Genomic DNA, 13,265 nt, shown 5'->3' with positions numbered 1-13,265 from the left:
ACAGATGCGAGTCTTTCAGGTTGGGGAACTGTTTGGGGATCTCTGACAGCACAAGGGGTTTGGAAATCTAAAGAGGCGAGATTACCAATCAATATTTTGGAACTCTGTGCAATTTTCATGGCTCTTCAGGTTTGGCCTCTATTGAAGAGAGAACCATTCATTTGTTTTCAGACAGACAATATCACAACTGTGGCATATGTCAATCATCAGGGTGGGACTTAAAGTCCCCTAGCTATGAAAGAAGTATCTCGGATACTTTCTTGAGCGGAATCTAGCTCTTGTCTAATTTCTGAAGTACATATCCCAGGTGTAGACATTTGGGAAGCGGATTATCTTAGCCATCAGACTTTACATCCGGGGGAGTGGTCCCTCCATCCAGATGTGTTTTCTCAGATTGTTCAGATGTGGGGTCTTCCAGAAATAGATCTGATGGCTTCTCTTCTAAACAAGAAACTTCCTAGGTACCTGTACAGGTCCAGGGATCTTCAGGCGAAAGCAGTGGATGCGTTGACACTTCCTTGGTATTACCAACCTGCTTATATTTTCCCGTCTCTAGTTCTTCTTCCAAGAGTGATCTCCAAAATCCTCATGGAACAATCATTTGTGCTGCTGGTAGCTCCAGCATGGCCTCACAGGTTTTGGTATGCAAATCTTGTTCAGCTGTCCAGTTGCCAACCTTGGCCACTTCCATTAAGGCCGTACCTTCAGTCTCAAGGTCTGTTTTTCCATCAGGATCTCAAATCATTAAATTTGAAGGTATGGAAATTGAACGCCTAGTGCTTAGTCATAGAGGTTTCTCTGACTCAGTGATTAATACTATGTTATAGGCTCGTAAATCTGTTTCTAGAAAGATTTATTATCGAGTTTGGAAGACATATTTCATGGTGTTCTTCACATAAATTCTCCTGGCATTCTTTTAGAATTCGTAGAATTTTACAGTTTCTTCAGGCTGGTTTGGATAAGGGTTTGTCTGCAAGTTCATTGAATGGACAAATCTCTGCTCTTTCTGTCTTATTTCACAGAAAGATTGCTAAGCTTCCTGATATTCATTGTTTTGTACAGGCTTTGGTTCGTATCAAGCCCGTCATTAAATCAATCTCTCCTCCAGGGAGTCTTAATTTGGTTTTGAAGGCCTTACAGGCTCCTCCATTTAAGCCTATGCATTCTTTGGATATTAAACTACTTTCTTGGAAAGTGTTGTTCTTTTTGGCCATCTCTTCTGCTAGAAGAGTTTCTGAATTATCTGCTCTTTCTTGTGAATCTTCTTTTCTGATTTTCCATCAGGATAAGGCAGTTTTGTGGACTTCTTTTAAATTCTTACCTAAGGTTGTGAATTCTAACAACATTAATAGAGAAATTGTTGTCCCTTCCTTGTGTCCTAATCCTAAGAATTCTTTGGAGAAATCCTAACATTCGTTGGATGTGGTAAGAGCTTTGATATATTATGTTGAAGCTACTAAAGATTTCAGGAAGACTTCTATATTTTCTGGTTCTAGGAAATGTCAGAAGACTTTTGCCATTTCCTTGGCATTGTGGCTAAAGCTTTTGATTCATCAAGCTTATTTGGAGTCGGGTCAAGCCCCGCCTCAGAGAATTACAGCTCATTCTACTAGATCAGTCTCCACTTCGTGGGCTTTTAAGAATGAAGCGTCAGTTGATCAGATTTGCAAAGCAGCAACTTGGTCTTCTTTGCATACATTTACTAAATTCTACCGTTTTGATGTATTCGCTTCTTCGGAAGCAGTTTTTGATAGAAAAGTTCTTCAGGCAGCTGTTTCAGTTTGATTCTTCTGCTTATATTTTAAGTTTTTCCTTTCATTCATGAGAATAAAACTTATATTTTGGGTTGTGGATTATTTTTTTTCAGCAAAAAATGGCTGTTTTTATTTTTAGCCCTCCCTCTCTAGTGACTCTTGCGTGGAGTTCCACATCTTGGGTATTGCTTTCCCATACGTCACTAGCTCATGGACTCTTGTCAATTACATGAAAGAAAACATAATGTATGTAAGAACTTACCTGATAAATTCATTTCTTTCATATTAGCAAGAGTCCATGAGGCCCACCCTTTTTATGATGGTTATGATTTTTTTGTATAAAGCACAATTATTTCCAAATTCATTTGTTGATGCTTTTTACTCCTTTCTTTATCAACCAACTACTTGGATTTTCGTTAAACTGAATTGTGGGTGTGGTGAGGGGTGTATTATAGGCATTTCGAGGTTTGGGAAACTTTGCCCCTCCTGCTAGGATTGTATATCCCATACGTCACTAGCTCATGGACTCTTGCCAATATGAAAGAAATGAATTTATCAGGTAAGTTCTTACATAAATTATGTTTTTCGCTGTTAAGTACTTGCAAATACAATGGCCCTTTTTTCAGGTTTAGATAATACATTAGAGGGGTTTGATTGAACCTTTTGTAATGTGTTTAATGATATTAATGAGTTAAATATGCAAAATTAATCGGTTGTTCTCCAAAACCATAGTATTAAGTACTAAAGGATCACTAAATACAGTAGAACTGAATAAATTACAAATATAAAAAGACAATGCGATAGCACTTACTTTGATTTTAAATGAGTAGTAGAATATTTTCTGGCAAATCTCAAAGTTAATCAAATTTTCTCTCCTTTTTTTTATCTGCTTTTTTCTCTCCTCCTGTACCATGTGACAGCCATCAACCAATCACAAAATGCAAATATGTATATGCTGTGTACTTTTGTCACAGGGGCCTAGGGGGACATCCCTTACCTGCTCCTCAATGCCATCTTCACCCTCAGTGTCCTCCACGTTCACATTTCTGGAGGTGGAGTTCCGGTCTCCATCTCTGTTGCTTCCGAATTATGGAGTTAGGTGAACAGGAAATCCCTATAAAAGCCCTAGGCGCACTAAGTCCAATGCTCGTTTATTTTAAACCTTTAGTTTTGACTGAGTAGTCCTTTAAGGTTAGAATAGTTCAAAAGTGGAATAAAGGCCATAATGAATGGGATTTGCATTATGAAAGGGTAATTTTTATTGTCTGGGTGCAATGCCTACATAAAGCAGTAAGACAAGTAGGAACATTAATTACTGTATAAGGCTGTCAATAAAAGCCAGGACATGTTATTAATAGGGCAGAGCTGTGGCCAAAGGCCCAATGTAATAATATATTAAATGAAAGATACTTGATGCCTCTGAAATAAAATGAAATGTATTGTCTGCTTTATGTATAAATTAAAGCATAACAATAACAAATACAGAGAACACAGTTGACTTTGTCAAGACAGATACATAGATGTCAAAATTATTTTAAAAGTCAAATGATCTTTTACCTATTTACTATAAAAAAAAAATATTGTCCCGTTTTATAAACTGGCAAGCATGATCCATTGTTTAATTATTTTGCTTTCTTCCTTTACTAATTTAAAAGGGACATGAAACCCAAATAATCTCATTTATATCTATTATCAAATTTGCTTCATTGTCTTGATATCCTTTGTTGAATGAGCAGGACTACTGGGAGCTAGCTGAAAACATCTGGTGAGCTAGTGACAAGATACATATATGTGCAGCCACCAATCAGCAGTTAGCTTGCAGTGGTGCATTGCTGCTCTTGAGCCTACCCAGGCATGTTTTTCAACAAAGGATACAAGCAAATTTTGGTAATTAAAGTAAATTGGAAAGTTGTTTATAAATGAATGCTCTATTTGAATAACGGAAGTTTAATTTTCATTTATATCCCTTTAAAACTATGTTCTAAAGTGCAAACACAGCAGTATTATGAATATAACACTTATCGGTATAAGAAACAGGCAGTAAAACCACACACTTCTTTGACCTTACCGCACAACGACTTACGTAAACTTCATAAAGTCTTTTTTCTATGGGACTTCCATATCGCTGATTTTACGAGTCTGTCCTGGGAGGCCAAAAAGTGAGCGGTGCATCCTCTACCTCCAAGATCCGTAACGCATTTATATAACACTTATCGGTATAAGAAACAGGCAGTAAAACCACACACTTCTTTGACCTTACCGCACAACGACTTACGTAAACTTCATAAAGTCTTTTTTCTATGGGACTTCCATATCGCTGATATTACGAGTCTGTCCTGGGAGGCCAAAAAGTGAGCGGAGCATCCTCTACCTCCAAGATCCGTAACGCATTTAAAAGTCAGTAGTTAAGAGTTTTATGGTACAACGCCGTAACATAAAACTCATAACTAAAGTGCTAAAAAGTACATTAACACCCATAAACTACCTATTAACCCCTAAACTGAGGCCCTCCCGCATTGCAAACACTAAAATAAAATTATAAACCCCTAATCTGCCGCTCCGGACATCACCGCCACTATAATAAACATATAAACCCCTAAACCGCCGCATTCCCGCCTCGCAAGCACTAGTTAAATATTATTAACCCCTAATCTGCCATCCCTAACATCACCGCCACCTACCTACATTTATTAACCCCTAATCTGCTGCCCCCAATGCCGCTGCAACTATACTAAATGTATTAACCCCTAAACCTAAGTCTAACCTTAACCCTAACACTCCCTAACTTAAATATAATTACAATAAATCTTAATAAAAATTAATATTATTACCTAAATAATTCCTATTTAAAACTAAATACTTACCTATAAAATAAACCCTAAGAAGCTAGCTACAATATAACTAATAGTTACATTGTAGCTATCTTAGGGTTTATTTTTATTTTACAGGCAAGTTTGTATTTATTTTAACTAGGTACAATAGTTATTAAATAGTTATTGACTATTTAATAACTACCTAGCTAAAATAAATACAAAAGTACCTGTAAAATAAAACCTAACCTATGTTACAACACCTAACCTAACCCTGCAATTAAATAAATTACCTAAATTGAAAACAATTAAATAAATTAAATTAAATTAGCTAAAGTACAAAAAACAAACACTAAATTACAGAAAATAATAAACAAATTACAAGATATTTAAACTAATTACACCTAATTTAATAGCCCTATCAAAATAAAAAAGCCCCCCAAAAATAAAAAAAAACCCTAGCCTAAATTAAACTATCAATAGCCCTTTAAAGGGCCTTTTTTGTGGGACATTGACCCAAAGTAATCAGCTCTTTTACATGTTAAAAAAATACAAACAACCCCCCAACAGTAAAACCCACCAACCCCCCAAATAAAATACTATTTAAAAGAACCTAAGCTCCCCATTGCCCTGAAAAGGGCATTTGGGTGGGCATTGGGCAGTTAGCTCTTTTGCGGTCCAAGCCCTAATCTAAAAAATGAAACCCACCCAATACACCCTTAAAGAACCTAACACTAACCCCCTGAAGATCGACTTAATGTTCTGAAGACCGGACATCCATCCTCAAGGAAGCGGCAGAAGTCTTCATCAAACCGGGCCAAAGTCCTCAACGAAGCCGGGAGAAGTCTTCATCCAAGCCGGGCGAAGTGGTCCTCCAGACGGGCAGAAGTCTTCATCCAGATGGCATCTTCCATCTTCATCCATCCGACGCGGAGTGGCTCCATCTTCAAGACATCCAACGCGGAGCATCCTCTTCATCCGCAGTCTTCTTACTGAATGACGGTTCCTTTAAGTGACATCATCCAAGATGGCATCCCTTAGATTCTGATTGGCTGATAGAATTATATCAGCCAATCAGAATTAAGGTAGAAAAAATCCTATAGGCTGATGCAATCAGCCAATAGGATTGAAGTTCAACCCTATTAGCTGTTCCAATCAGCCAATAGAATGCGCACTCAATCCTATTGGCTGATTGGATCAGGTTAGGGTTTGGGCCGGAAAAGAGCTAACTGCCCTTTTAATGGCAATGCCCATCCAAATGCCCTTTTCAGGGCAATGGGGAGCTTAGGTTTTTTTTAGATAGTATTTTATTTGGGGGGTTGGTTGTGTGGGTGGTGTGTTTTACTGTTGGGGGGTTGTTTGTATTTTTTTTTTACAGGTAAAAGAGCTGATTACTTTGGGGCAATGCCCTGCAAAAGGCCCTTTTTAGGGCTATTGATAGTTTAGTTTAGGCTAGGGTTTTTTTTATTTTGGGGGGGCTTTTTATTTTGATAGTGCTATTAGATTAGGTGTAATTAGTTTAAATATCTTGTAATTTGTTTATTATTTTCTGTAATTTAGTGGTTTTTTTGTACTTTAGCTAATTTAATTTAATTTATTTAATTGTTTTTAATTTAGTTAATTTATTTAATTGTAGGGTTAGGTTAGGTGTTATTGTAACTTAGGTTAGGTTTTATTTTACAGGTACTTTTGTATTTATTTTAGCTATGTAGTTATTAAATAGTTAGTAACTATTTAATAACTACTGTACCAAGTTAAAATAAATACAAACTTGCCTGTAAAATAAAAATAAACCCTAAGCTAGATACAATGTAACTATTAGTTATATTGTAGCTAGCTTAAGGTTTATTTTATAGGTAAGTATTTATATATTTTAAGGTAATAATATATATTAAGGTAATAATATTAATTTTTATTTAGATTTATTGTAATTATATTTAAGTTAAGGGGTGTTAGGGTTAGGGTTAGACTTAGGTTTAGGGGTTAATACATTTAGTATAGTGGCGGCGACGTTGGGGGCGGCAGATTAGGGGTTAATAAATGTAGGTAGGTGGCAACGATGTTAGGGATGGCAGATTAGGGGTTAATAATATTTAACTAATGTTTGCGAGGCGGGAGTGCAACGATTTAGGGGTTAATATGCTTATTATAGTGGGGGCGACGTTGGGGGCTGTAGATTAGGGGTTAATAAGTGTAGGTAGGTTGCGGCGACATTGGGGGCAGCAGATTAGGGGTTAATAAATATAATGTAGGTGTCGGCGATGTTGGAGCAGCAGATTAGGGGTTAATAAGTATAATGTAGGTGGCGGCTGTGTCCGGAGCGGCAGATTAGGGGTTAATAAATATAATGTAGGTGTCGGTGATGTCTGGGGCGGCAGATTAGGGGTTAATAAGTGTAAGATTAGAGGTGTTTAGACTCGGGGTTCATGTTAGGGTGTTAGGTGTAAACATAAATTTTATTGGTGTAAACATAAATTTTATTTCCCCATAGGAATCAATGGGGCTGCATTACTGAGTTTTACGCTGCTTTTTTGCAGTTGTTAGTCTTTTTCTCAGCTGGCTCTCCCCTTTGATTCTTATGGGGAAATCATGCACGAGCACGTATGACCAGCTAACCGTTGACTTAAGCAGCGCTGGTATTGGAGTGCGGTAAGGAGCACAATGTTGCTCAGAGCTCACTTCTTGCCTTTTAATGCCGGGTTTGTAAAAACCTGTAATACCAGCGCTGTAGGTAAGTGAGCGTTGAGAGAAAACTGCTCGTTAGCACCACATAGCCTCTAACGCAAAACTCGTAATCTAGACGATAGGTTTTTTTTTCTCATTTAGCTTTTAATTATTTTAATACTTTTCTACATTTTTCTTCACTTATAGTCAATGTGGATTGAAAGAACAACCTTTGTCATAGCGTATAAATTACCTGGAATTCTGCGATGGTTTGAAGTCACCTCTATGTCACATGTAAGTATGATCATTTTTACATAATACATTATGCATTTTCCCAGAATCAAAAACATAGAGAAAATGTATAGTTTATATGTTATCTTTATTACACCTACATTTTATCTCATGTTATAGAATAAAGTAGATTGCAAATCACAATGATTCAGGGTTGACTTGTGGACCAAGATTTGACCACAGATGGTTAAAAGTTTATCTCTTTTGTTCAAGGAAGATTCCCATTTGGCATGTTTTGGATGCTCTGTAATATGTTTCTGCTTGTTTTTATTCTTAATACTTTGATTAATTCATTTTTGGGTGATACATGACACAATCTTCACAAAGGTAAACAGATAAAGGGCCAGATAACGAGTGGAGCATAAATGTTTGAGCCTTACCACTGTTTGGAGCCGTTTATCATGGGGATTTGCGCTCGTCTGGCTTACCACTGGTAATACAAGTTGAAAGTAAACGCGTTACAAAGTATAGTTACACTCATAATAACAACATCTAATAAAAACTATTAACGAAAATATTGCACACAAAAGTTATAAAGGCTCAAAGATATGAGATCTCAGGTATTAGAAATAAAAAGGCAGACAAAGGACTTTAACACTGAGATACATACAAATACATGTCAAAGATGAATATGTATGTGTGTATATATATATATATATATATATATATATATATATAGCATATATATATGTGTTCATGTGTATTTAAATGCTTATATGTGTATATATTTATTTACAGACATACACATATAAACATATAAACACACACACAAAAAAAAATATATATATATATATACAGACATGTATAGAAGTGCATTGAAGCCCTTTGCAGTTAAGCAGATATTTATGTTATTTGAAGAACATTGGAATGTGAAATATTCATATTTTCATGTCATTTTAGCGCAAATGAGAATATGTGATCTGGTTTGCACGAGAGTGTTTGTCCACTTTTTTTTCTCTATTGACTTCAATGGAAAATACATGAAAGTGTATGCAATATTCTAACTTCGGCTTTTTACGCTTGTCAGGTTAGTGTGAGAGTGAAAACAGTTTGCTTTCAACTCATAATATGAGTGCCACCCGACAAGCGCACAAAGCTTACTAAATTTACTAAAATTTTGTTAGTTTAAAAATTAGAGACATATTTGTCTAATGGCAGCAAATTGCATTAAAACATTAATAAATATCTAGTAAATCTCACATTTTCAAAACCTAGTTAAGCAGAAGCATACGGCGATGCTTAATTTAACTTTCTACTTTTTCTTAGACATAACGGGAAAACTATTTATATATATTAAAGTCTTATGGTATTAAAAAATAATCAACGATTACAAAAAAAGTTATCAATATACATCAATATTTAATTTAATAAATATATGTGCTAATAAAAGGTACGAATAGAAGGAAATATTAAAAAAAAAAAAAAAAGCTAGATGTCTTTGTTTGCTATTCAGTAGTCCTTTTTGTGAAGCTTTCTAAAGTTTTTCACCATTTTGTAACTTGACCTTTTAAACTCCATTTGATAAATAACACCATTATCTCTTTCAGAGTCTTATTCCTTTTTGGCAATAAAACTTTCGACAAACAACCAATTAAAGTTAATGTGGTCAACATAAGCTCTAAAACTACTAAGCTACCACTGGCTGATTTATTAAACAAGTATTATAATATTTTGACTTTATGCACATATAAACACATTTTGACTAAACAGATTAGCTAATTGGTGATGGCATTTATTTGCAATGTTATTTTGCATAGATTGTCAACTGTATAAATTAGTTGGTAATGAAATTGAAATGTTGCCTGCTACAATAGTTCCCCAAATTTTCCTTAGGGTATTTTAAAGAGACATTAAGTTCAAATTTATATAATAAGCTACTTGAAACTTCAGCTTTTTTACAATGAATAATGCAGCTCTGTTTTGTAAAATAAATATATTTTTTTATAGGGGGTTTTCATGGATTTCCCCATCCCCAGGGTAAATAGAGTTTTGCTAACAAATCAATACACTGTTCATATGGATGTGTTATGGATGTGCTTTGTGATTTACACATGTGCTGTGTGACGCTATCATAGGCAGATAATAAAAAAGGTCATAAGGTTTTTCCGTTAACGTGACAGTTATTCAGTTTAGTTTATTCTAGTTTATTAAACAATCAGACCTAAATTTGTCAATAGCAATACTCTGGTGTGTCAGTGTGTGTGTGTGTGTATATATATATATATATATATATATATATATATATATATATACACCTCTGTCCACCCATAGATGATAAATTGAGCCCTAAAACCTGCTTGTTTACCATTCCTGGTGGGCAGGCAAGGGAATCACTGCAGTTCTCAAATGTCCTAGTCAGAGAAGAATATAGATAACACAGTTTCAGCAGAGATTTCTTGTAGAAATATACCTTGTATGCATGTTTCTTTGTTTAAACTTTTGAAAACCTTTGTCTCACTTACCCATATTTAATCCCCCACTCAAACAAAGTTAAAATGGGTCCAAAATGTCATCATCATGTTACAGTTTGAATGCAACAATCAACAACAATAATATCTCGTTATACAGAGAGTCAAAATATCTCCAGTTTATACTTAATGGGATGTAATGTGCAATTATAGTATAAACAAAATAACATCTCCTAAAATTATAATATTTTAGCTATCAAATAATTTGTAACTTGGGGGCGGAGCCAGCACTGAAACTGAGCGGTCGCAAGCTTGCATAGCTCCGGCTATTTATTACTTATAAATACATAATTGGCCGCTCAGTTCAGTCCAAGTTACCAAAAACAGTGTGGCCAAAGATTTAAGTAACTCAGCTAAGAAGCCTTAAGCCTTGAAGGCACTTGCAGGTAGCGAGATCCCACATAATGGCGGCAAGGAATCTGGCGGATGGAGATAGGCCCACAATGGAACTTTTGAGCCTTACCTTTTTAGAGGCATTACACAGCCTATTGTATGATCACTTCTCAAGTCTCGAGAGGAGCATGATGACAGTGTGGGAAGGTACTGCGAATACTGACATACAACACAATATACAGCGCACCTTACCGATAGTGCCAGAAACCACCCCAAACCTGAAGCCTAAGGAAAGATCGATAGATTGGGTAATAGATGAATCAGCTCAATCCGAGCCTGAGCAGGATGTAGCTGTAGCTGCATTGCGGGGAACCGCTTTCAACTTGGATCTGCAGCGACGGCCGACATGACTGTATTTGATAGGCAACAGGGGCATAGAGGAGACAACATGAAGTCGCCAAAAGCTCTAGTGTTTCGGAGCACCTAAAAGGGATGAGTCCCAGTATACAGACTAAGCATGTCTTGAAAGCCTTATATCTAGAAGGAAAGGCACGGTTTTGTGAATGTATGCAGAAAGATGCCTTAGCTACTATACTCGTTGATGAGGGGCAAAGTGGGTCGCAAGTAACGCTGCTCTCTCCCCCTTTTGGATCACCTGCCCTCCTGTTCTTCCCAAAGAGTTGCGGATCAACAGACTGTTCTAGGATGTTTCTTTGCTGACACGTCAACATCCAGAGGATGCATGCATTTGCCCCACAGGCATGGAGGAAGGGTGAGGGTTAGGACTCTGGGCATCTACGTGACTGAAGTGGGTCAAATATGTAATTAGACTGTAACTCACACAGTCCATAAGTTAACTCTGCTACTACGCTTCCAGTTAGATTTTTCCTACCTTTCCTACCCCACTCCTTTGTGATGAGATCACTACAAGGATTACTATTTACCTATAACTTTGACTTTCAACAAGCATGGTATTGTCTCTGCTATGTCTATGAGGTTCAAATTTGGGAGGCAGTCATTCCCATTATAGTAGTGTTATCTTTGCCATTTCATTTATATATTTCTATATCAACCTAGTTAAATGTTTTACAAAAGTATAAGGTTGACTGTGATATGCTTCTGGTCTCATGTTGCACTGTTAGTTCTTATTTCAGACAGTGACTATGCATGTTATGTTTTTGTTAAATGAGCTAAGTTGAAGCAATTTTGGCTATGCTAGCCCACATTAACATAGTTTCAACTACTCCATTTGGTTTTGATGTTCTATGAATCTTACACTCACAGCCTGGTTAAAAATGTAGACTTCTGGTTCCACCTGTAATCAGAATTTTAACCAGTAGTTTATTACTACACACTTGACAATACATAGAATGACAGGGGGATTCTATTAGCATAACTAGATGACTGTATTGTTTGTTGGGTTTGTGGGCATCATTAACTTACTAGACTTTATTTAACCAGTATACCTCCAGTCTTCATTACTATATCACAATGTATATGCAATATATTGGGTCTTTGGAAGATTCCCCCTATGTATGCCGGTGTGTGTTGCCGTGCTGCTATCGGCCAAAGCAGCATGGCTTCAAAAGATTTATGTACGAGGGCGTATTTCTCTGGCTTAGTTAAGTCTAGAACACATCTTCCCTTTACTCTCCCGTATGGCACAGTAACTGCACCTTTCCCAGACTGTAGATGCTGATGAGTATAGTAATTGTTATTTAATACAAAACAAATGATAGCGTCTGTCTATATTCAGTATGATTCTTGAAGACTACAGCCCTACACTTCCATATATATAGTTTTTTTGGTAACTTATTTACATTTAGAAATGGTATAACCCCAAAGTTTGGCAAGACATTTTATGCTGTTTACCTCCACCTTACCTGAATTTATTTGCATAGATATATGTATAACAATTTTACCTACTGGTAAACAGTTACAAATGCTTATATTAATTAATTAACTAATGAGCGCAGGGTGAGAAACACCAAACTCCTGAGAATACCTATGTGTTCCCAAAAATAGGTAATATGAAAATCAGAAAAGGAGAGTATATCAGGAGCGCTATAGCTAAAGGTGCTAGGAGGTAAGACTATATAAATGAAATTGGCATAGACATTTAGCGTATCTTAAAAAATAGCATCAATTTAATGCAGAGCAAATAATACACAATAGTAAATAAAAACGGACGTATCCGTGAGTAAAAGTCCTTAAGTTGCCGCCATATGATAATTATAATAGCAGAGAGAGTTCATAGTACAAATAAATGACAGTCTGGTGTACACTTACAGTATCCTTAATGTATGTTGGTTTGCTAGCAAACAGGGGCTTACCCCAAACTTTCCACTCGATATCCTCCATGAGTTGGTTACAGCCGTTAGCGTGATGACACCGCTAATGTGGGCGCTGTCTCAGATCGGCTCTTCTGATTGGTCCAAACTCGGACCTGGTCAGCAGCAGACAGGGGCTTGCCCCAAACTTTCCCCTCGGTGTCCTCCGTGAGTTGGTTAAGAGCCTTTAGCGTGATGACAACGCTAATGTGGGCGCTGCCTCAGATTGGCTTTTCTTATTGGTCCAAACTCGGACCCGGTCAGCAGCGGTAGTGGTGACTATTAAAGTGTAGCAATTGTCCGATGAATAATACCTGCTCTTAGTGCTAACAAGCACGCAGGTACAGAATTAAAGATGAAAACAAGCTTGATTATCCGATGAAAAGTTCAGAGAGTAGTTGCAAGTCTTTCAAATCACTAGTTATTATAGCGATATTGCACAATCCTCAATGAACACTGTGGTAGCTTCGGCTTCAAATAGTAATCTCAGTAGTAGTTGCAGCACATCGACGCGTTTCCCCCTCTACAGGGCTTTCTCAAGATGATTAGACTGCAACAGGTATGTCTTTATTTAAAGGTGTAGTCTGTTTCTCATTGGTTGTAAAACACCTGGGA

The 13,265-nt window shown here is 36.6% G+C and overlaps 1 protein-coding gene across 1 annotated transcript in view; it reads left to right on the top strand.

Moving 5' to 3' along the window:
* The window catches only part of DOCK2 (dedicator of cytokinesis 2), a 1,640,323-nt gene that overhangs the window by 1,430,780 nt on the left and 196,278 nt on the right, over positions 1 to 13,265 (top strand). The window contains 1 exon segment of the mRNA XM_053718563.1: positions 7,436 to 7,522. Within this exon segment, the coding sequence (XP_053574538.1) occupies positions 7,436 to 7,522 (87 nt within the window).

The sequence above is a fragment of the Bombina bombina genome, chromosome 6, assembly GCF_027579735.1.
Source record: "Bombina bombina isolate aBomBom1 chromosome 6, aBomBom1.pri, whole genome shotgun sequence".
Lineage (NCBI taxonomy): Eukaryota > Metazoa > Chordata > Amphibia > Anura > Bombinatoridae > Bombina > Bombina bombina.
This window is presented reverse-complemented; position numbering and strand designations above follow the sequence as displayed.